The 26,008-nt window shown below is 44.8% G+C and overlaps 1 protein-coding gene across 1 annotated transcript in view; it reads left to right on the top strand.

The window, feature by feature from the left end:
- SLC12A5 (solute carrier family 12 member 5) overlaps nt 1-26,008 on the top strand; it is a 148,880-nt gene that overhangs the window by 48,739 nt on the left and 74,133 nt on the right. The window contains exons 3-4 of the mRNA XM_082272063.1: nt 1,646-1,777; nt 7,305-7,451. Of these exons, the coding sequence (XP_082128189.1) occupies nt 1,646-1,777; nt 7,305-7,451 (279 nt within the window). The remainder of the gene's footprint in view (nt 1-1,645; nt 1,778-7,304; nt 7,452-26,008) is intronic.

Here is a 26,008-nt window from a genome sequence, read left to right on the forward strand (position 1 = left end):
TAGCACCCCATACTGACAGAAAAACACAGAATTGTTGACATTGTTGCAGATTTATTAAAAAAGAAAAACTGAAATATCACATGGTCCTAAGTATTCAGACCCTTTGCTCAGTATTTAGTAGAAGCCCCCTTTTGATCTAATACAGCCAGGAGTCTTTTTGGGAAAGATGCAACAAGTCTTTCACACCTGGATTTGGGGATCCTCTGCTATTCCTCCTTGCAGATCCTCTCCAGTTCTGTCAGGTTGGATGGTAAACGTTGGTGGACAGCCATTTTTAGGTCTCTCCAGAGATGCTCAATTGGGTTTAAGTCAGGGCTCTGGCTGGGCCATTCAAGAACAGTCACAGAGTTGTTGTGAAGCCACTCCTTCGTTATTTTAGCTGTGTGCTTAGAGTCATTGTCTTGTTGGAAGGTAAACCTTCGGCCCAGTCTGAGGTCCAGAGCACTCTGGAGAAGGTTTTTGTCCAGGATATCCCTGTACTTGGCCGCATTTATCTTCCCCTCGATTGCAACCAGTTGTCCTGTCCCTGCAGCTGAAAAACACCCCCACAGCATGATGCTGCCACCACCATGCTTCACTGTTGGGACTGTATTGGACAGGTGATGAGCAGTGCCTGGTTTTCTCCACACATACCACTTAGAATTAAGGCCAAAAAGTTCTATTTTGGTCTCATCAGACCAGAGAATCTTATTTCTCACCATCTTGGAGTCCTTCAGATGTTTTTTAGCAAACTCCATGCGGGCTTTCATGTGTCTTACACTGAGGAGAGGCTTCCGTTGGGCCAATCTGCCATAAAGCCCCGACTGGTGGAGGGCTGCAGTGATGGTTGACTTTCTACAACTTTCTCCCATCTCCTGACTGCATCTGTGGAGCTCAGCCACAGTGATCTTTGGGTTCTTCTTTACCTCTCTCACCAAGGCTCTTCTCCCCCGATAGCTCAGTTTGGCCAGACGGCCAGCTCTAGGAAGGGTTCTGGTCGTCCCAAACGTCTTCCATTTGAGGATTATGGAGGCCACTGTGCTCTTAGGAACCGTAAGTGCAGCAGAAATCTTTATGTAACCTTGGCCAGATCTGTGCCTTGCCACAATTCTGTCTCTGAGCTCTTCAGGCAGTTCCTTTGACCTCATGATTCTCATTTGCTCCGACATGCATTGTGATCTGGAAGGTCTTATATAGACAGGTGTGTGGCTTTCCTAATCAAGTCCAATCAGTATAATCAAACACAGCTGGACTCAAATGAAGGTGTAGAACCATCTCAAGGATGATCAGAATAAATGGAAAGCACCTGAGTTAAATATAGGAGTGTCACAGCAAAGGGTCTGAATACTTAGGACCATGTGATATTTCAGTTTTTCTTTTTTAATAAATCTGCAACAATGTCAACAATTCTGTGTTTTTCTGTCAGTATGGGGTGCTATGTGTACATTCATGAGGAAGAAGAATGAACTTAAATGATTTTAGCAAATGGCTGCAATATAACAAAGAGTGAAAAATTTAAGGGGGTCTGAATACTTTCCGTACCCACTGTATACTATGGGGCACAATGATGTATACGCAGCTCTGTAGAATTTCAGCATCTTTACACTTTAATGTTTTTTATAGCTTTACCTAACCTACGCTTCCTTTTTAATCTCTTGTACTACAGGAGGAAATGGACACAAGTCCTATGGTCTCCTCACTACTTAGCGGTTTGGCCAACTATACCAATCTGACACAAGGTGTACGGGAGCATGAAGAAGCAGAGAACAATGAGGGGGCAAAGAAGAAGCCAATTCAGGTAAGACTCCATTTTTTACTTTCTAAAGATGCTTACTGTTATTCTGCAATATGCTGTACACTAAATATCTATTTCCAGAAAATCCAGTCTAAATCCAATATAAACCAGATTCTGCTCTTCAGAGAGTGCATCACATTACACTCTAGGACTCTCATAGGCAAAATTTAATTTCAAGTGCAAAATTAATTATAACCATTAAAAAAAAGATCAGGTAGGAAAGAAAAAGTACATTAAAGAATAATTGCATTTTAATACAAAGTACATTTATCCTTTTTACACCCTCCTCCTGACCCCCCTTCCCCTCTCCACAGATGCAAACTTACTTTGATCTGACAACCTTGGTTTCGCAGTTTATTTACATCCAGCGATGCAAGTATTCAATGCCCCATGGACTTCTAAAGGGCTGTGTCCCAGGATTGAAGACAATCAGAGAAGGTGACATTGATTATGTGGGGCTGTAATGCTCAGGTATGACCAGGACAGTGAATACTTGCAGCGCTGGATGGACACAAATAGAGGATGGGGGTAAGCAGGCAAAAAAAAAAAGAGAAAAAAAGGTAAGTGTACTTTGTTTTAAATAGCACTTTTCCTTTAAAACACATCCCAGTGCCCCATCGGGAAGATTCACTTTAATTTTTTTGGCACAACAGGAAGTGAGAGGAAATCTCTCCAAAGTAAGTGGAAATCTCATCATAGGCAGTTGTCAATGTAACAGCTGTCCCCATGGGAAGATATCTGCTCACCTCCTAGTCTGGTGACTACATTACATTTTTGGATTTCCCATCATTTTCTGTCTCAATGGCAGTGCTCACCAGGACAAAAAGAGAGGGTAAATACCCTAATAAAAAAGAAACAGGGTACCCCCTAATGGGTTCCCCAAAACAAACAGACAGCAGCCTGTTGAGAGCTGACTGATGCGCAGGGCTCTTGCTCTCTCTGCCCACTAGCGTTTTAAAAGACTGACTGCTGACAGCATGCTAAAAAGTTTTGGGAAACGCATCAGGGGCCGCTCTCTAAGTCAGGAACTAACCTGGGCTTATTTAGCTGCTTGGACAAGCAGATGGTTTATGCTATGAACTTGCTCTACAAAACCCTCCTGCATTGAAACCATGTTTGTTTGCTGCCTTACTTAATAAAAATGCAGGACAAACCTGCTTGGACTATTTCTGGGTGAACATTGCTCTCCACTGCCACTACCAGTTAAGCAGGCCCCCCTCCCCCACCCCTTACAATTCTATGCCCAGATGCAGGCAGTTCCTTAAAGAATCAGACTATTAGAGGTCTATTTATGAAAAATGTACCTAATAATTCGCCTAGCGGATCTGCATGTAAATGCGTTCTCTGGGGATTGAGCAGAAACGAATGTTCTGTAGGCTATTTTCTCCACTGAATGGCTGTTCTTTTATGATGAGCAGTGGTAAAATACTGCATTATGGCCACTAGATGGAGCTGAGGGGCATTGGAAATATATACATCTTTGTAACAAGAGATACAATCTAAGAATTCTAGAGAATGCTTGGGAATTAGCAAATTAATGTAACCAATAAATAGTTACATTTAATTGCTTATTCTCTCTAAGAACATTGTTTTTTCCAAAATCACACAGAATGTACATGCAGATTGCTGGATGAATAGCTATTTGAATTTATTTAGAAACATACCCTCATCTGTTGTATAAAATAGAGGAGCTCGTTAAATGGCTATTATTGGCAAACAACTGGCTGAAGCCTACTCGGCAACAGCAGCAATGGAACCTGCCTCTACAGCAGCAGATACAGGCCCTGTTGTAGAGGCAGATGGTGGCACAGTGCTGGCATCTGCACCTCCACAGCTGGTATAAAGTGCTTTACAGAAAGTGTCTCATGGAGGAAGATGTTGAAGCCTACCTCAGAATTGCAGACATGAGAAGCTACCTGAGGACCAGTGGGTTGATGTGCCAGCGCCTTTTTTAATAGGAGAGACTCAAAAGGCCCACTTTGACTTACAACCTCAGGATGCCAAGAAGTATCCCAAACTCAGAAGAGAAATCCTGGTCAGGGTTACCATGACTGTCCAAGTGCAGTGTGTTTACAAAGGAATATGACCCATGGAAGCCTGCAAGGTCGTAGATGTGTGATTTGTTCCACCTCACAAACAAGTGGTTGCAAATGGAGGTGCTCAACCTTGCTTAGATTGTGGAGCAAGTAGTCTGTGACTGTTACGTTGGAGCCTTTAAAGTACAGTGGTGCAATAGACATGCAGACTCCAATAATGTAGATGGGCTGGTGTCCCTTATGGAGCAACATACTGCTACCAAGGTCTATCTCTGGGATGTGCTTTCCAAGTCATAAACCCTGGAAAAAGGAAGACCTCAACCTCGGGTAAGATGGTTCCTTTTTTTCAAGGGATTAACAGGCTCTTAATATGCCAGATATGAATGCCTCCTAGCCCAAATGTTTTTTTTTCCTTGTGAGGGGCATATTAGGTGCTGGGGGTGCCAAGGACTGGGACATGTGGCTGCTGATTGTCACATATTACATAAACCTATGGAATGTGTCGGGGGTGGGGTGTATGCAACTATTTGTCATGTCTGTTCTGGCAGCCCACCTAGAAATCGAGACTGTCCTAATACAATAGAGTGACACCTAGTGGGGGCATTGTTGGACTCTGGAAGCCTTGGTCCCTGCAAGTCTGGTGGACCCTGCCAAGCTTGGCTCAGTCTTGATGGTAGAATTGTATATTTTTGCTGTACATGGTGCTGCTAAAGACTACCCTTCTGTGGTGCTCTCAGTGGAGACACCTAGTGGATAGGTAAAGCACGTCTGGGTATGGTTAAAAATGTATTATAGTGCTGTCATTTTTCCACTGTTTTAGGAATTGAAAAAACTTGAAAATGTGTCTGAAGTAAATGAAATGACTATAATGCCTGAACTTGACAGGGGTGTTGACACCCCTATGCCAAATGTACCTGACAACTTCCCACATGGTTAGGGAGTCAGAGGAAACTGCCCCGATGGCAGAAAAAACAGATATACCAGTGGCCAGGAAATATTTTGGCATTACACAATAGTGGGATTTACATTTTCGTAAATGCATATAAAAAGATGCTAAACGGTGTACCACAAGAACCAGATATTAACCTAGTATACCCCTATTTTGCAGTATACCATGACTTACTGTATTGTTTAAAGAAGTAACAGGAGCAATATGTGGAGCTGCTGGTGATTCCCCAGTCTCACAAAAGGATGATGTAGGATATTGCCCATTCTCATGTGTTGGGTAGTTATTTAGAGATAGCAAAAACATAAGAGCGGTTTGAGCAGTGTTTTTTTTTTGGCCTGGTATTTAAAAATCAATTGTAATTCTTGAGTGTAAAGTAAATGCACCCCCAATTACATTCCCAAGTTCTCTGGGAATCTAGCCTATAATTTAAGCCCTTTTTGCCCTACTGTAGATCTGGTTCAATCACTGTTGCAGTCTGCCAGGGGACACCAGCACATATTAGTAGTCCTAGACTAGGCCACCAATTTTCCAGAAGCAATCCCTCACAGAAACATATCTCTGACTCAAAAAAGGTTAAGAACTACTGATCTAGATGATGTTAGCATTTTTAGTCTTGACTGGGATTCCCATCTACAGAAGACAGTTTTAGATTCCGTTTGTAAGGCTGGGTTAACAACCAATCCAAAAATGAGCAATAGGCCTGGAAGAAGTCTGGTATTTGGGATGGAGTGTTAGGTGAGAGTTCATAAAGCCCCCAATATACCCCAGCCAGTGTGAAGAGAACAGCTTAAAACTTTTCTAGTGAATGTAGAATACTACCAGAGGTCTGTGCCTAACTTTGTGAGTATTCCAAAGTTGAAGGCAGTAGTGCATAAAAAAAAACAGTATTAACCACCCCTAACTTCAGTCAAACATTTTTTGTACAAACAGATATTGGCCTGGGAGCAGTCTTTGTCTCAGGAAGTTATTGGGGAAGAACATCCAGTAGTATACCTTAGCTGAAAATTTACCTCATGCCGTGAGAAACTATTCAATAGTTGAAAGGAAGTGCCCAGCCATAAAGTGGGCACTAGAGTCATTGAGGTATTACCTTTTGGGCAAAGAGTTCCAATTAAATACAGATCATGCTTCATCATTTATTTATTACAGTGGATGTTGGGAATGGGACAGGAGATCATTTTTGGCTCTGCAAGACTTTACATTATTACCACTTGCACCCACTTCCCAACCAGGCCATTTTTCAGCTTTCAGTGCTGTCGCACTTTGAATGACAATTGTGCGGTCATGCAAAACTGTACCCAAATTAAATCTCTATCATTATTTTTTTTTAGGCAGGTGGAGCTTTATTTTGGTGGTATTTAATCACAGAGGTTTGTATTTTTGCTTAACAAACGAAACAAGACCGAATATTTTGGGAAAAAAAAAAGTTCTCTTTGTTTCTGTAATAAACTTTTGTAAATAAGTAATTTTTCTTCTTAACTGATGTGCGCTGATGAGGCTGCATGATGGGCACTGATGAGACTGCATTGATAGGCTGCACTGATGAGCACAGATGAGGCTGCATTGATGGGCACTGATGAGATAGCACTGATAGGTACTGATGAGGAGGCACTGATGAGGCTTCACTGATAGGCAGCACTGATGGGCACTCATAGGCAGCACTGATGGACAGTGATGGGGCTGCACTGACAATTGGAGCACTGATGATCAGTGCCCCAATTATCAATGTAAATATCCTCTGTCACAGGATAGCTGCTTATTACATGGTAAAGGGCCACTGTGATTGGCACTTTACCCCGAGGGCATGCAGGAGGGCAGGGTTCTAGGAGGAACTTGATGACCGCGCTTTAGCCTTCTTTCCTGTTCTGGGTCCTGGAATCCAGAGGCTTTGTAGAACTTTGGAAAACATACACAGTGCACCTGTAAAGTATTCGCTCAGGACTCTCATGCCCTTTTTGCCATGAAAGCAAACTGCTGTGTGAAAATCCTGACTGCTGACAGAAATCTAAAAGGGTACATGTGCTGCCTGTTTGTTTTAAGGAAGCCATTAGGGGCTCCCGATTGGCCAGAAACTGAACAGAGTTTAGTTAGTTGCTCGAACAAGCAGATGTTTTGTTAGATGGACTATTCTTGGGTATCCCTGTCTCGTGCATGGTTTACTGCTGCCACCTGCAGTTGAACCTGCTCCCTTACAATAAAAATATAGTATATGTATATCAGAATGCCAAACTGAAAATGCTTATAAACATTTGTATTTAATATATTATTGAATCATTTCTTTTTACAAATAAAGAATTGAATGCAAAAGAATCAACCAATTAACCAAATGTCTACCTTGTTGCGTTATTTGCAATATGATAGAAAGTTTTCATAACTAGTCATAATGTTGAAACCTGGGTGATTCCATAGCACATCAAACTGTCTTTACCAATATGATTTTTCTAATCCTATAAAATAGGTTTCTTTCAGAAAAATGCTAAGGGTAATCCTGCTGACGCAAACATCTGGCATGTAATTGCTTACATTCTTTCTTTCTTCCTTCCAGGCTCCAAGGATGGGAACCTTCATGGGGGTGTACCTTCCCTGCCTACAAAATATTTTTGGTGTCATCCTCTTTCTTCGTCTTACTTGGGTGGTGGGAGTTGGTGGTATTCTGGAGTCATTCATTATGGTCCTCATGTGCTGTTCCTGCGTGAGTATGGGACCAGGGAAATAGATGGGGAGGGACAATAGCTTAGGTTTTTAGGAGGAGACAATGAGTAGCCTAAGATAACAACATTCATTTAAAGACTCTTTGACAGAACACATCAGGTAGGAGACCCACACTGAGAAGACACAATGTTTTATGATGATTGTTTTTGGCATATTACCAGTGGCTATAGACTGGGCAGTTTTTCATCTACTAATTCTAAATTCTGTATAAATTCACACAGTGGATCATCCTCCCTCTCAACTATACATACAATAATCTTGTCTTAATGTTATTTATATTTCCTTGTAAGCTAGTTTATCTGTACATAACCATTGGCAATTGGTTTGCACTATTATGCTTGAATTGACAAACTGTGGCCTCTGACCCACTGACTGGTGGCTCTGACCCACTGACTGGTGGCTCTGACCCACTGACTGGTGGCTCTGACCCACTGACTGGTGGCTCTGACCCAAGACTGGTGGCTCTGACCCACTGACTGGTGGCTCTGACCCACTGACTGGTGGCTCTGACCCACTGATTGGTGGCTCTCACCCAAGACTGGTGGCACTGTAGGTAATATCCAGGGGTCACAATAGTAACAGCCAATGTTACTATGTGGCGGAGTTTTATTTTTTTAAGAACACCCCGGTTAAAAGCAAATTGATTTGAACTCTGTAGACATCAATACCTATATATGTCTCAGAAGGTAAATCCTAGATGAAATATCTGCCCGTCTATGTCCATTGTAACAGTTTTCACTGACTGACACCTATTTTAATACATCTGCTATTAAGTAGGATACTGAAGAAAATCTCTAAGCAAAAGTTGTTGTAGTCAATGATTCTCAAGCCCTTTGGCTAAGTTTTCCCATAATTGTAGAACTGAATGTATGCCAGCGCAGGTACACTACTTCAGAAAGTTGTGTTTATCACTGATGTTCTGTGTTCTTCTTTCTTGCTGACCTTTAAATCATCATGTATCCTTTCCCGATTCCATCTTCCTACCACATGTTACTGCATCTTCTCCCGCTTACATCTCCTCTGATGCATTTCATAGCCTTTCTACTTTCATCTTGCAGACAATACAGTCCAGCAAGTCAGCAACATTGAACAGTATGGAGCAGGACCGGCCCCATAACCTAGCACATACATCTATTTCTCCATTGCAGATATATTTAAAGTAACCACAAACAAATCATTTAATAAACTGCAGAGGAAAATGGAGCTGTTGCTCATAATAAGCATATTCTCTTTTTTTTCCCCTGCAAGGGTTAAAACATGAAAGTTAAAGGGTCAGTCTACACAAAAGTGATGTCTACGTTATAGGTGAAACCGGGTGAGCAGAGTCACTACCTGGTTTCTTATATGTTTTGGACAATCCAACAGTGAGATCTTCCTGCCATTATTTTCAGCTCTGTTCCTGTCCACCTAGGGGTTTCGAGTATTTCCACCCACTTTTGTGTCTTCCAGCACCTCCTTTTATATTCTAACTAATATCAAATGCAAAAAAAAAAAAAAACAGGAAGAGGTGGAATCTCTCATAGGTGTGCAAACCTAAGAGACCAAAAACACAGAGATCTTACCAATAGAGTCGCTAAGAGATATAAGAAATTGTCAGTGGTTTAAAACTACCCTTGAAGTGGGGCTCCCCATGCATTGCAGGGGTTAAATGTTCACTTTTGTCTAAGGTATTATTAAAAAGCAATTTTACTTTGAGTGCACAAAGAGGTGGAAGCTCCTGAGAGATAACTCAGTAAAACTGCTTTTTAATGGTACCATAGACTAAAATAAGGATTTAACCCTTCCTGTGCAGGAGGGAGCCCTACTGCAAGGGTCGTTTTGAATTTTTCCATTAAGTTTAGGTTTATTTTCTTAGACCTACCAAAAAAATATCTTTTTTGGGAGAACTTTAATGCCTGATATATTTTCTGTTGGCAATAGAACTACCGGTATATTTGGCTTGTTCAAAGGGGTCACCAGATCCAAAAAAAGGTATTTAAGTTTTGTGTAGGCTCAAAGGTATTTATTCAACCAGCAATTTATTCTCAGTGGCAGCAAGACCTGAGCCAGATGTGCCTAACCTTTTTACAATTACAGACCCCAATGTATTGCCTGATAGGTTCCCATACCCCCTTCACCAGACTGTCAAAAATTCTCATCTTCACCAGTCTTATTGGGCACCAGTATAACTTCAAAGATTTCATTAGCTTTCTTTAATATATATGGATAGCTTGGTAATAAAAAATCCAAAATAAAATCATTAGGATGTTATCATATTTGTGTATATATAAAAAGGCAATTCGCAAGTACACAATCTAGCTATATCTAGTACAGGGCTCGACAAACCCCGGGCGCCAGGTTGCATTGGCGACTAGAATTAGCGACCTGGCACCTGGGGTGCACTGCAGGAGGTGTCCTGTCCCTTTTGCGCCCCCCACCCACTCTCCGAGTGCACGGACTACTGCGCCATCTGATAATTGAGGCCGCGGCTTCTCGGCCTCCTTCAGTGAGAGAACAGGGAACTGGCGCCCTCTTGTGGTGGCCGGGAGTTTGACAAGAAGTCACTAATGGCTGTTTCCTCTGCCTGTCCTCAATGCCTGTCCATCTCCTTCCCAAGAGGAGATGAGAGGGAAGTTTTTGCAGGCTTCATCTCCCTGTCCACTTACCTTTGCTTAAAGGTAAGAGGACAGGGAGTGTGGTTATTATTATTATTTATTTTTTAAATTATTAAAATAAAAAAATTAATATTTTTCTTTTTTTTCTTTCAATTATTATAAAAATATATATATATATATATATTTTTTTTTTTCCTCATCGCCATGCCTCAGCCACACAGCCGAAGGCCCCTTTCATACGGGCTGTCTGATCAGGTCCGCCTGTCAGTTTTCCAGGCAGACCTGATCAAGCCCTTCAGTCTCCTCTATGGAGCGGTAATCTGCCGCCATCTGATCCTGTCCACCAAAAACAGACGGATGGTTGTTCTATTTTCTATCCATCCCGTGGATCGGATCAGATGGCATCGGATGGAAAGAGACAGACAGTTTGTTTCCATCCGATTGCGCTATAGAGGAGAGTGGGGTTCTAGTCGTCTTTATGTTTAAATTTAGTATGTTATATTTTTGGAAATAAAGCTTGGTTGTTTGTTTAAAAAAAAAAAAAATGGCTCCTAACTTTTTCAGCTGGCTCCTAGATTTCAGGCAAATTTGTCAAGCCCTGATCTAGTAAGCTTTTTGCTGGAGGTACAGTTAGTAACAATTTTTTGTGCATCTAATCTGATATATCAAGTCAGTTTTTCTACTTTTATTTCAGGTTCAAAAATGCACTGAATCTTAGTTTATTGTGTTTTAAATTATTCAGTAAACCAGTATCATACTCCCATCAATGGGTTCCTACACCGTCAAGAGGTATGGATACCCAGGTTAAAAATTCTTGGTTACTCTTTCTTTAAGAATATGGGCATTGAGAAACATGAGACTCTGTAGTGTGGCAGATATTGGGCATGGTGAGAAGATTTCTTCCCTGGAGACCCCAAGAGATATGGGAAAGTATGGATGATTGCACTCACCAGCATTCACCTATAACTGGAATCAGTTTTGAGCGAACAGACCCTTTAAACTTTTTCACCAGCTCTACTTCTTTTCGTTTTCTTAGCCAGGCTATCACGACACGTTCCATATATAGTTCTTGTGCTTCACATCACATTGACTGAATGAGCAATGTTGTATTACATAACAGTGTCTTATTTCACATTCGTTCATTTTTTTTCCCATCCCGTCTGACTTTACTGCCAGTATCTGTGTCTGATATCACTCCCACTCTCCATCAGATTGCTTCCACTGCCAGAGCCTACCCATAATTGAGCAAAGTGGAACCGTTTCCTGAATTATCGCCTAGTTTTGTATTCTATTGCAAGTGCTAATTTGAAATGAGCGCTATTTGGCTAGCACTTAAATTGCAATACCCATTTGTGTTCTAGGTTATTAAGTTAAAGAGGTGGAAGTCATTCAATTAAGGCTGCCAAAGAAGATCTTATGCCAAACTGATAATGTACAAGGAGACAGAGCTTGCAATAGGAAAGAATTGCACAAGGGGGTGGTAAATTGCAAACATCCTGTCCCATGCCTAAAGCGAATGTGTTGATATAAAATAGTGTCTAAACTAAAGTTACTTTGCAGTAGCGGGCATCATAAAGTGCTGGTATATATCCACAGCACTACGGGAGCCCCAAAACATTAAACATATATGGTATGCAAATGCTGATTGCTTTGTTGAAGCTTAGGTATGTCCCAGAATGCAATGCAGGTGCCTTGTCAACCTATTGTCGGAACTGCGTGAGTTCAGAAAAATAAATTATTACCTAAAGTTCATCTTAACCCAAAAACAATTATGTAATATATTGCAGCTTACCAGTCCTTAGATGTGGTGGCTGCATTTCTTTTCTTTTATTCTTATCTGTCTAGAATTCAGCTAATTACATAAATCTACATTTTAATAAAATGTTCTACATTAATAATAATAATGCTCTAAATTTGCGATATTAGTTGCTACTACATACGACAGTATGTGTAGCAATTGCTAGCCATTAAACCATATCTAAACCCATGACCAAAAATGTAATTTATTGCAGCTTACCAGCCCATAGACCAAAAATGTAATTTATTGCAGCTTACCAGCCCATAGATGTGTTAACCGCATTCATAATCTTTTATTCATTTATTTCTATCTGATGGTCCAGTCATTAATATACTTCCTGTCCTAGGGCAACAAAGCATACTTGTTGTACTGCACCTATGAAGAAACAGAATTGTCACCTTAGGATAAGAATTGTGTTAAGCCTACAGAACATCTCCCCCACTCCTTCGCACCATCACGTAGATCATTTTTAACTGATGGTCCAGTCAATAATATACTTCCAGTCCTAGGGCGACAAAACATACTTGTTGTACTGTACCTATGAAGAGAACTGTCACCTTAGGACGGGAATTGTGTTAGTCCTACATAACATCTCCCCCACTCCTTCGCACCATCACATACAGTAGATCAGATGTAGATCAGGGAGAACTTGGTAGGGTTCATTATATTGTTTGGGATAACACATAGTGCATAGTGCACAGGTCAGCACTGGATTGCTTGCAGGACTAACATGTTTTTTTGTACTTACTAAACAGATATAACAAAACACTTTTAATGGTATATTTACTGGCAAAAAGGGAGCAAGTAAGGTCAGCCATAGATGGAGCGATTTTCTTTCTTGCAACCACCAGTTGAAGGAAAGAAAATCGCTTGATTCCCCCATCAGCCCCAATGGAGCCATTGTGTTCTCCCAGAGTGATTTTTGTTAGCGGTTATTACAGCATGTTAAATCTGACATGCTGGTTGTAACTAAATTGATCAGTCGATCAATTTGGGTACATTCAGCCTGCCCATACATGGTTCGAATCTCAGCCGTTTCCTCATGAGTTGGTTGAGATTTGAACCGTCTATGGTCGGCTTAAGAGTAGATCATTGTTTAGATTTACATACACTTTAAAGTCTAAGTCCACCTTTTGCAAAAAAAAATAGGAAATACAGTATATATATTTTTGCAGAAATTACTTTTTTTGCAAATGAGCCTGAAAAGCATTGCAATTCCGATCAGTGGATCATGGGTGCAATGCCAGGCTCCTGCAAACTCTTTCTCCAGCTCAAGGTATGACCTTTCAGTTACTAAACTGGGGGAAGTGTCATTGGCCTATAAGTGCAGACTACGATCACCACATCTTTATTACATTGAGAATTACAAGTTCATCTCCTGAATGATGAGTGACCCCCACACAATGTTGGGGAAGGGAGACGTTTTCGGGGTGTGGGAGGGATCTGCTTGCCACCATGTTACATTATACATGCTTAATCTGGGTGCAATATGTAACATGGTCCCGAAGGGGGAGTTAGCTTTTAATATTGAGCTATTACATGCTATTTCAGTAGTACGATCACACTAGTAGGAATCCCCCATCTTAGTCTCCCTGGCTAAGGAAATAGCAAACGACTATTGCAGTACTTGTGACTTGGGTTTGCCTCTTCATGCATAGAGACCTGAACAGTTAGCCAGGACTGCTTCAACAAAAGCAGAAGACTTGATTCCCTAATCTACTAACTACGTGACCTAATAATCTTGTAGGAGAGCCTTTCCGCTTAAGACGTCTTGTGAGAGCTCAGTGCAGTAAGGTGATTATATGATCAGATTAATTAAGGACACCTGCACTGTGGCACAAATAGAGTAACTGACTAATAATGTCTCCATATACAGAGTCAAAATGTCTAATGAAGAGAACAATTTACAGAGCAGCCATGGAACAAGTCTGGTTGATTTTAGAGGTTCCTCCATTGTTGTTTGTTATGTAGGAGATATGCACCAGTACCATTGTCACCATATCTACGAATCAAGGTCAGTGTTTGACCTTGAGATGCAGGATCTCTAGCTACAACACAGGGTCTATGGCCAAGATCTTACCTCGAGGGACCTTTCACACCATGCTGCATGTAAAAACTCACTGCAACGCTTCCAAAATGTATGTGCGTTGATGAGCTTTTGACATACATTTTCATGCACGTTGCACTGTGTTACATCATGCGTTGGCATGCATTTTCACATCATCGGTTGTGAAGTAACAGGTCCCTGGAAGGGTCAAAATATTAACAACTATTTATCTTTGCTTTCAGTCGAGTTGCATTATATTTACCTGCATTAAAAGGCAGACTAGTTGCATTTTAACACAACGGCCATGTACATAACACTGTTGTGTGAACAAGGCGTAAAGAAAGTCATTGTTTTCTACGTGATCTGCGTTGATCGGATGCATAAAAATTCAGCTCACTGCTCATGGTGTGAATGAGCCCTTAATCTCTTTGTCGAACACGTTTTACATGTTTTATTTTTTATGAAAATTTAAAGCTTATGGAAACCCTAACAATGAACTTTCTATTTTTTGCTCTATTAATTGTATATTGTTAAATATACAATTGAAAGTGTTCCATAAGATCAAACAGTACTTGTTGATCCTGCCAGAAATTCAGAGCTGTCCTGTGTCTGTGTTACCTTTTGTAGTATATTTAATCCTCCTAGTTTCTAGTTCTTGGGACTAAAGAATGATTATCTTCTATAGTACTGTGCAAATTTTTGAAGCAGGTGTAAAGACATTTTGTAAAGTAAAGCCCCGTACACATGTCCCGGATGTCGGCCGAACGATCGGCCGTCTTTTGTCCAGGGCTGTCGTGTCGGCTGAAAACTGCAAAAGACTGCACATGAATTTTGTCGGCCAACAACAGCCCACTGCAGAAGTGATGTCATGTGATGGTTATCTTTCCGTGTGTTTTTTCTTTTCTGAGCATGCCCAGTCTTGCTAATCGGCTGTTTGTCGGCCGAATTCTGTACTGACTGGCGAACAATCGGCCGTTCTGGTGTTGGCCAACAAAAATTTTAATGCCTGCACAACAGATTCTGTTCGGCCGAAAAGTCGCTGTCGGTTGTCGGAAGCATCATACTAACAAGCCGACAATCGTTCGGCAGCCGAATATTTACGGCCGACAATCGCTACGTGTGTACGGGGCTATAGAATGCTTTGAAAAATATATATTTTGTTTATTTTTATCAATTTACAAAATGCAAAGTTAGTGATAGGAAGAAAAATCTAAATCAGATCAATATTTGGTGATTACCCTTTGGCTTCAAACCGGCATCAATTCTTGCACTTGCACATATTGTACACTTGCACAAAGTCAGGTAATATTGTGGACCGTAGACGCAGTGATCGGCCAAGGAAACTTAATGCAGCAGATGAAAGACACATCATGCTTACTTCCTTTTCGACATTGGAATATGTCCAGTAGTGCCATCAGCAGAGAACTGGTGGAAACCAATGGGACCCAGGTAAACCTATCTGCTGTCTGGAAAAGTCTGGCCAGAATGCGGCCAAAAATCATACCTCCGACGTGGAAACCAGGCTAGATGACTATTCATGAAAACATAGGAACTGGGATACAGAAAAATGGCAGCAGGTGCTCTGGACTGAGGAGTCAAAATATGAAATATTTGGCTGTAGAGGGCGGCAGTTTGTTTGTTGAAGGGCTGGAGAGCGGTACAATAATGAGTGCCTGCAAGCAGCAGTGAAGCATGGCGGAGGTTCCTTGTAAATTTGGGGCTGCATTTCTGCAAATGGAGTTGGAGATTTGGTCAGGATCAATGGTGTTCTCAATGCTGAGAAATACAGGCAGATATTTATCCATTATGCCATACCAACAGGGAGGCATGTGATTGTCCCCAAATGTATTCTGCAGCAGAACAACGACCCCAAACATACAGCCACTGTCTTTAGGAACAATCTTCAGCATAAGGAAGAATAAGGAGTCCTGAAAGTGATGGTTTGGCCCACAGACAGAAGGATTTGAGGCAGCCTACATCTACAGAAGATCTGTGGCTCGTTCCCCAAGATGTTTGGAACAACTTACCTGCCGAGTTCCTTCAAAAACTGTGTGCAAGTGTACCTAGAAGAATTTATGCTGTTTTGAAGACAAAGGGTGGTCACACCAAATATTGATTTGATTTGGATTTCTCTTCATTTACTTTCCATTTTGTTAATTGATAGCAATAAACTATGAACACTGTTATTTCTATAAAGCATTCTTAGTTGACAGCAGTTTCTCTTACGTCCTCCGACAGTCGCCGCCTCTTCATATTCGTCACATATGGGGTATTAGACTTTGCTCCGAAGGAGTAGCTAGGCAACAGAATATGTTAACAATAAAGCTTTAACATATCCCACCCTCAAGGGGTGGTCCCCTCAGTCAATACCCTCCTACTTCCTGCAACCATATCTCAGTTTTAATGTCTAGCTTGTCAGGAGTGGCTGGCTCTCTCTGTGCTGGGACTTTTTGTCCCAGACTCTTTCTTCTTTTTAATATTTTATTTGAGTTTTTTCTCTACCTTTACTTAGCTGTTGTTTTTGTCAGCATTAGTTAGTTCTTCGGACGAAGAGGATCATGCGGACTGGGTCTCGGGCTGATCCCCCTGATCGCAGGTCGTGGGTCAGTGGCTTCCCAGTCTGTCATCGAGCGTTCAGCCAGGTAACGCTCCTGGCACGGTGAACGACCCATCCCTGTTCGGTGCAGGGATGTTTGGTGAGGTGGCTACCTCACCGGATGCTGTGCGGTTTCTTAACCGCCATTGTGTGCGTCTTGAATTGCGACTCTCCCTGCCTCATGTGCAGCGGCTTGTTCGCCTGTGCGGGTTCCCCACGCCATATGAGGTAAGTGTGTCTATGTGGGGACCTGTCTGTCTGGGGGGGGTCTCAGTCTGGGACTGTGTAACCTGCCTTTAAATCACACTGCTTGTCTCCCTATCTCTCGGCTGCATGCTGTGGGCTGCAAGGGGGGGGGGGGAGCTGTATGACACTGTGTGTGTCAGGCTGGGCAGTGTGGGAAGCTGTGTGCTGTGGGGCATGTTTTTAATGGCATGTTGGGGCATATACAGCGATCGCTGCGGCGATCTAACATGTATCCATATAATGGGATGAAATTGTGTGTGTTTTTATGCACTGTGGAGCGGCGGTTTCGGCGCCAAACGACGCCATTTTACCGGCGCCCGCTCCGGCCGCATGGTTTACATGCACGGCGGCCATTTTCTTGTAGCCTCCATAGGCTTACATAGAGCGCCCTGGCAGCATCACTTCCTTTTTCCTGGAACACCGGTCGAGGCAGCAGCAGCAGCGGGGTCTCCTCAGGTTTTATCCTTCTATTCCTGTTGTCCATTGCCTGTATTCAGTCTGTATATTCCCTGTGGGGGTCTCATTGTGCCTGAGTGTGTGCGGTGGGCTGCGCTTACCGCGCTTGCTGAAAGGGGGCAGTTAACCCTTGGTTGTCTGGCGTACAGGGGCAATGGATTCTCAGGAGGGCAAGTTTCCCACAGTATTGGTGGAAAGCCAGGGGACCGCTGTTTCCCCCCCAGGGGGGGATTTAGCCACTATTGTGGCTGGCCTTGCTGCCCAGGTGCAAATGCTGGTGGCTGCTCAATCTACTAAACGGCCCAGAGTTACTCTGTCCTCCGATTCTGAGGGTGAAGGTGATGGGGCTGTTCTGGCAGGGACCCCCCTATCGGGGTCCCGCTCCTCTCTTGATCTAGTGGGGTCTGAGGTAGAGGCTGAGGTTGAGGGGGTTGATAATTCTCCCCCTGGCTCGCCTGAAGAGCTTGCAATCATGGATGAGTTGATTGCTTCCATTAAGCAGACGCTACGTTTGCAGGACGAAGTGTGTCCCCCCGCTGCCTTGGCGGCTTATGGGACGCAGAGAAAACGCAGGACGCCGCAGGTTTTTCCCTGCAATGCTGATTTTCAGCGCGCTGTAAAGGATCAATGGCGCGATCTGCGCAAACCTTTTGCGGTACCAAGTAAATTCAAGCTGCGTTATCCTTTCTCCCCTGCCACTGATGAACGGTGGTGTGTGCCTCCACCAGTGGATCATGCAATTGCGGTTTTGAACAAAGCCACTGCGATTCCTGCAGAGGGATCCCCTGTTTTCCGTGATGCCACGGATAGGAGACTGGAGTCTCTTGCCCGTCATACTTATTCTGTTACGGGTTCTATGCTTAAGGCTCTATTTGCTTCTCTCATGGCGGCCCAGGCGATCGCAAGTTGGACGCAGATGCTTAGGCGCGTCCTAGTGGCCGATTCGGCCTCGGCGGCGACCCTGGACATGGTGGATCAGATCCACCAGGGTGTCATGTATCTGTGTGGTGCGGACCTGGACCTGATTCCGTTGGCTGCACGTGTGCACAGCGTGGCGGTGTTGTCTCGCCGCCTGGTTTGGTTGAAATGTTGGTCGGTGGACCAATCTTCACGTAAAACCTTAGCCAATCTGCCTTATGATGGGTCTCGCCTTTTTGGGGAGTCCCTGGATGTGTTGATTAAGGGGATCACCGGGGGTAAGAGCACTCTCTTGCCCCATTTCCCCAAGGCTAAGGGGGCTTCTGGGAAGAAGCATGCGAATTTTCGGCCCCCTCAGGGGTCCTTTCGTGCCTTTCGGCCGCACTACAAGGGCAAACCGTTCAAAGGCCAGGGCTCTCAGAAGAATCCCTGGTCTGGGAAACAGAAGTCCGGCCAATCCGGACCTGCGGCCCATAACAGTTCGGCCTGAAGGGGCGCCCTCACCCAGTTTTGGGGTGGGGGGACGCTTGCTCGGTTTTCTTCAGCCCTGGTTGGCCCGTGTGCGGGACAGATGGGTTCTGGAAATCGTTCGATCTGGTTACAAGATCGAGTTTCTCTCTCGGCCAGAGAGCAGATTTTTTCCCTCAAATCTACAACTGTCTCCAGAGCGCCTGCGGGATCTGCACCTGGCGGTGCGGGACCTGAGGGCTCAGGGAGTGGTGGTTCCGGTGCCTCATCGGGACAGATTTCGGGGGTTTTATTCCAATCTGTTCACCGTGCCCAGAAAGGAGGGCAAGGTTCGTCCAATTCTGGACTTGAAAGCTCTGAACCGCTCTGTGCGGGTTCGCAAGTTCCGCATGGAATCCCTGCGCTCGGTGGTGGCTGCCCTGGTTCCGGGGGAATTCATGGCCTCCATCGATTTGAAGGATGCGTATCTTCACATCCCCATATTCGAGGGTCATCAGAGATACCTTCGATTTGCCATTGCGGAGGATCACTACCAGTTCGTGGCGTTGCCCTTTGGGCTCGCCTCGGCTCCGCGGGTCTTCACCAAGGTGCTTGCACCGGTTCTGGCATTATTGAGGGCCCAGGGCATTTCTGTCCTGGGGTATCTGGACGACATTCTGATTCGGTCTGCGACCAGTCAGGGTCTGGAGAAGGACCTGTCTGTCACGATGCAAACTCTGCAGGAGTTCGGTTGGACGATAAATGTTCCAAAGTCGACACTGAGTCCGTCGGTTCGTCTTCCCTATCTGGGAATGATACTGGACTCGGTGCAGGCGAAGGTCTTCCTGCCGGAAGACAAACTCAGGACTCTTCAGGAGGAAGTCAGGTCCCTCAGGGACGTTCCGAACTCGTCTCTGCGGACGTGTATGAGATGTCTGGGATTGATGGTCTCGGCTTTCGAGGCGATTCCTTTCGCGCAGTTTCACACGCGGGGTCTCCAGGCGGAGATCTTGTCCAAGTGGGACGGGCGACCTCAATCTCTGGATCTTCAGATCTCGTTGAGTCATCGCACCAGGGAAAACCTTCTGTGGTGGCTCCAGTCCCCGTTGGTGTCCGGGGGCAAGTCGTTTCGTCCGATCTCGTGGACGATAATCACCACGGATGCCAGCCTGTCGGGCTGGGGTGGTGTTCTGGGCGCTCTGTCCGCCCAGGGGACCTGGTCGGAGGGGGAGTCTTCCCTCCCGATCAACATTCTGGAATTGCGTGCGATAAGGCTCTGTCTTCATCGCTGGACGGACCGGCTGCAGGGCTGCCCGGTTCGGGTGCAGACGGACAATGCCACGGCGGTGGCCTACATCAACCACCAAGGGGGCACCAGGAGTGCCCGAGCGGCTCGAGAAGTGGCCGACATTCTGTCTTGGGCCGAGACTCATGTCCCGGCGATAACGGCGGTTCACATTCCGGGAGTGGAGAACTGGCAGGCGGACTATCTGAGTCGCCAGACCCTGGATCAGGGGGAATGGTCTCTCCATCCGGCTGTCTTCCAGATGTTGTGCGCGAAGTGGGGTCTCCCAGATGTGGACCTGTTCGCGTCTCGCCTCAACTACAAGGTGAAGAGGTTCGTGGCAAGGACGCGCGACCCTCGGGCAGACGCGTCGGACGCGTTAGTGGCCCCGTGGCATCAGTACAGGCTGATGTAAGCGTTTCCACCGATTCAGTTGCTGTCCCGGTTCCTTCGCAGGTTACACTCGGAACGCAGCACGGTGATTCTTGTGGCACCGGACTGGCCTCGCCGGTCCTGGTACGCAGACCTCGTGAATCTGGCGGTCGACGCCCCCTGGCGTCTGCCTCTTCGGGACGATCTACTGTCTCAAGGACCGATTTACCATCCTGCTTTACAGTCGCTGGCTTTGACGGCCTGGCTGTTGAGACCGAGGTCCTGAAGGAGAAGGGTCTCTCTCCAGAGGTTGTTCATACCTTGATCAACGCGAGGAATTCTTCCTCGGGAAAGGTTTATTACCGTACTTGGAAGGCCTATTTTGCCTGGTGTGAGTCCAGGGGGTTTTCACCCCGCACGTACTCGGTTTCCCGTGTGCTGTCTTTCCTTCAGACGGGTGTCGATCAGCGTTTGGCGCTGGCTACGATAAAGGGTCAGGTGTCTGCGCTGGCCGTTCTGTTTCAACGTCCCGTGGCTTCCAACTCCTTGGTTGGCACTTTTATTCAGGGTGTGCGGCATCTGGTTCCTCCTAGGAGGGATCCTTTGCCCCCTTGGGACTTGAATCTAGTCCTATCTGTGTTACAACGTGCTCCTTTTGAACAGATCAGGGAGATCTCGTTGTCTATGTTGTCCAAAAAGGTCGCCTTTTTGGTGGCGATCACTTCGGCTCGCAGAGTGTCGGAACTGGCGGCTTTGTCCTGCAAGTCTCCGTACCTGGTTGTTCATTTGGATAAGGTGGTCTTGCGACCTAATCCTTCTTTTCTGCCGAAACGAGTTTCGGAATTCCATCTTAACGAGGATATTGTTTTGCCTTCGTTGTGCACGAAGCCTAAACATCCAAAGGAGGTGAGATTGCATTCTCTGGATGTTGTTCGGGCGATTAGGGTTTACCTTAAATCGACTGAGTCTTTTCGAAAGACGGACTCCTTGTTTGTTCTTCCAGAGGGTCCTCGGAAGGGCATGGCGGCTTCCGCCTCTACCATTGCCAAATGGATCAGGCAGACCATTGAACAGGCCTATGCCTTGCAGGGGAAGGTTCCCCCTGTGCCTGTGAAGGCGCACTCTACTAGATCTCTGAGTACGTCTTGGGCCTGTCGTCATGGGGCTTCTGTAGCCCAGGTGTGTAAGGCGGCGACTTGGTCGACCGTACACACTTTCACAAAATTCTACAAAGTAGATGTTCAGGCATCGGCGGATGCTTCCTTTGGCCGCAAGGTTCTTAGTGCGGCTGTTCCCTAGGGTCCCTTGTTGGGGACTCCTGGCTGTTGGGATAAGTTTTGTATCCCCTGGTTTTTTTGTCTTTTCCTGGGTTGTTGCTCCTGTTGAGCACTTATTTTTGCTGTTGCCCAGCTGGTTTCCTTCCTTTGGTAAGGTTCCTTTCTTTGATGTGGAGACTGCGTTGCCTTTCGGCGCGGATGCGTTTCCCACCCCTCATGTTTGCACTGCTTTGGGACGTCCCCATATGTGACGAATATGAAGAGGCGGCGACTGTCGGAGGACGTAAGAGAAAACGGAATTTTTGTAAAATCTTACCTGTAAAATTCCTTTCTCTGAGTCCTCCGACAGTCGCCGCCCCCGCCCCTCTTTTGGGGTTTGAATGTATACTCTACTACTACTCTAACTGAGATATGGTTGCAGGAAGTAGGAGGGTATTGACTGAGGGGACCACCCCTTGAGGGTGGGATATGTTAAAGCTTTATTGTTAACATATTCTGTTGCCTAGCTACTCCTTCGGAGAAAAGTCTAATACCCCATATGTGACGAATATGAAGAGGCGGCGACTGTCGGAGGACTCAGAGAAAGGAATTTTACAGGTAAGATTTTACAAAAATTCCGTTTTTTCACACCCACCTAAAAATGTTGCATTGTACTGTACATTGTGGAGAATAGGATAGGGGTGGGGTTTATAAAAACAAAACTGGGCAGGGCTAACACCACTCAATCCACAAAAATTGTTATCAACCTGCAATATAATTTTAGTAGTGGGAGAAGTGTCCTCCTTGCTCTCCAAAAACAAATCTTTTGGTATTGAGACAATAAGCAGATCCCCTCTTACCTCTAAAAATGGAGACCTAGGTGTTTGAGAGACCATTACCAAGTCTTTCCAAGGTGGGGCGTGCCTATGCAAATACTGATCTCTGGAAAGGTTAGTATTTACACTAGAACCTGTAGAGAGTTTAGAGGTGGATAGAGGATATTAACCACTTGCCGACCAGTCACTGGGACTGTACTGCGGCAAAGTGGCTCGATTCTGTCCAGCGACGTAGACCTATGTCGCTGGACTCCTCCCCTCGTGGGCGGCGCTCGCGCGCTGCCGGAGGCTCGCTTCCGCTGTTTTCAGTCACAGCGGGAGTCGGGCCAGGGGAGGAGCGGCGGCGGTCGCCGCCGCTCTTCCCCGATCATCGGGGAATCGAGTCTGGAGATCCGCCCGCTTGTGTAAACAGAGCGGGCGGATCTCCTAAGTGACAAACAGTGACAGATTGCAGGGCTCAGCATAGCTGAACATGCGATCTGTCCCTGTGTCACTCAGTCACCTCCCCCCACACGTTAGTAAGCACCAGGCATACATTAACCCCTCCCTCTCCAATAAAATTAACCCCTTCCCTGCCAGTGTCATTTTTACAGTAACAGTGCATATTTATAGCACTGATTACTGTAGAAATGTCACTGGTACCCCCAAAAGTGTCAAAAATGTCAGTCAAGGGTCCGATCTGTCCGCCGCAATGTCGCAGTCCCGCAAAAAAAATTGCAGATCGCCGCCATTACTCGTTAAAAAAAAAACACCAAAAATGACAGAAATCTTTCCCTTAGTTAGTAAACGCAATAACTTTTGCGCAAACCAATCAAAATATGCTTATTGTGATTTTTTTTTTACCAAATATATGTAGCAGAAAACAAATTGGCCAAAAATTTAAAAAAATTTTGATTTTTAAATTTTTTTGGGGGGGAATTTTATATAAAAAAATGTGAAAATATTGTTATTTTTTCAAAATTTACACTCTTTTTTTGTTTATAGCGCAAAAATTAAAAATCGCACAGGTGATCAAATACCACCAAAAGAAAGTTCTGTTTGTGGGAAAAAAAAGGACGTAAATTTTGTTTGGATACAGCGTCGCACGACCGCGCAATTGTCAGTTAAATTCACACAGTGCCGAATCACAAAAAGTGGCCTGGACGTAAAACAGCAAAATCCTCCGGTGGTAAAGTGGTTAAACTTTAGATTTTGCTCTCTTGAAGAGCTTGAGGTGACACTCCTTTCCAACACTCTCGGGTGTCTCAGGTAGCATGTCCCCTGCCGAGCAGTCTCCTGCCAGCGGCTACATCACTACAGGGTGCAAATCATTTTTGATTAAGGGCTTGCATACACTTTAAGGATACATTTCCCTAATTAAATAGGTTTGCTTTAACTAATATTGAAGTGTAAGTGTTTCTAGCCTACGTATATTCCACCCATCTTCTGTTAGGATGATGAGTATCTTCTCCTTCTAAGTGTTGGAACGCCAGCTTTGTAAATGACAGTGTCAGCTTCCAGGATAACAAAAAAGGAGTATTTGCACCAAAATAGGTCTGTTGAATCACACATGGCAGTTAGTGAAAGACAGTCAGTAGAAATTCACAGATGAAATATGAATTTACCAAGCAACATTCCTTTGTGTTGTCGCCATTATCTTTGATCAGAGTAGCCGACAGTGTCTAATGACGGTGTCAGTTGCCATGCCAACTGTCAGTGTGTGATCTTAATTCACTGATTGCGTCTGTTTGATATGAGCTAGCTACGTGCATGAAGAGTTTTTGCTGGCTAGAGCAGCAATCTCATTCATTGCAGTTTAAAAAAACTTAAATGCAATATGAGCTGCCTTGGTCAGCATGAATGCTTTCATACACAAGGATCTATTACCTACACACCACAGGCCATTAATAGTAATAGATAATGTTCATTGTGTTTACATCTTGGCTTGATGACGGCATCATAATAGCTGATGTGAATATATAACCCTGCATTGTAAGTGGAAGAGGTAGGAGCGTGACAGAATCCTGAATTCATGCTGGTCCAAGACATTGTGTTGCCTGGGTCCAAGAATAAAATGCTGCCCCCCCCCCCCCCCAAAAAGAAAAAAAAATCCCACCCAACAAAAGGCCTCCCACATCCATTATTTTATATAAATATAAAATTTAGAAAATATTTTATATACTGCTATCTTCCAAAACTCACCACCGGAATGGTCCACCAAAGACCCACTGTCTGTCCTCAGTCCCCCTATTACTACTGTGTCTACCCATTGCCCTAGAAGATCCAGCCTGCCCTGCGTGAGATGGAGTGCGCTGATGTCTGACGTCATTGCGCACTCCATGATCACGTGAGGGACGTTCCCCGGAGGAGACACTCTACCTCCCCATAGTCATCAGTTTGCACTACGGGCGGCAGTATGAGATGAAGAAATGCCGTCTGTAACGCGCCGCAAACTGATGACACACAAAACTGCTGGAAAAAAAGTCTTGGAAGTCAATTTGCTGCCCCTCTCCAAGTGCTGCCTGGCTCTGGATCCAGTGGGACCCATGGTAGGGCCAGCCCTTCCTGAATTACTTAGGGAGGAGGCTATGTGGAACGAGTGTCTCTGCTAGAGGGATCCTGATGAAGCAAGGAATTAGGTAAGTATTACACCCTATTCCTCTACCTCTAGGCCAAACACGAGCCTTTAAAGAGGAAGTAAAGTGCCATGAATAGTTTGTAGCCTTTAATAGGGATTACCTATAGGTACTGTAAATATATCCTAAACGTGCATTGTTTAGGAGATACTTACTATATATGCAGCCGATGACGTCATTGGCGCATGCGCTCTGAAGGAACGGTCACCCGTGCCGTTCCTTCAGAATCCTGTGCTGTGAATGACGATTCCCCCACACATGCGCGGGAGTGATGTCATCGCAGCTTCGGACAGTCACACAGCCGGAGTCCATGGACCTGCAAGGAATATGGGTGAAGATGGAGGTTGCCTCCAGCGATGACACCGCATTGCTTGAGGGCTTTGTTTTCAGGTAAGTTTCACATACTGGGCTAATGTGTGATGCATACTAGCACATTATGCCTTTACCTTGCAGGTCCGGAAAAAAAAAAACACCCAGCTTTAACACTTGTAATGTGAAGGAGTGCCATTGTAAGGGTAGTTTATTTCTTGTGCATGGATTTGGGCTTTGACCTTTTTGCTGCCCCCATATGTTGACAACAGTGGGGGGTTTTACACACACTCCAAGCTGCTACAGCGACTAGGAATGAGTCTAAATCTGACAAGCCGAATGTGTGCTGTAAGACAGAAGTGATCAGGTGGCTATACAACCACCCAATCACTTGCATGCAACCTAGTTATATTCTGCCCCCTGCAAGCAAACACGCCCCATATTCCATGCTCCGCTACCCCCCTTGCAGGCCTGAAAATTCTTTGGCAGGTGTTCCCAGACAGAGGAGGGAAGACCAGAGAATTTTCATTTGCTGATTTCCCTTACCTAGTAAGAACCTGGATGTGACGTGTATTACATCACTTCTGGGTTTGTCTGGCATTTTGCCAGCTTTTCATTAGCTTCCATGAAGGGCAGATGAGACATCAGGGGTCTAAAAGACCCTTGATGACCCTTGATGAGCACCTAAAACCCTCTCCCCCTAAAATTTTAAGTCCCATGGCTACATATAAGTACATACTAAAATACACACAAATATCGGGG

This window comes from Pelophylax lessonae, assembly GCF_965119305.1.
Source record: "Pelophylax lessonae genome assembly, chromosome: 11".
Classification (NCBI taxonomy): Eukaryota; Metazoa; Chordata; class Amphibia; order Anura; family Ranidae; genus Pelophylax; species Pelophylax lessonae.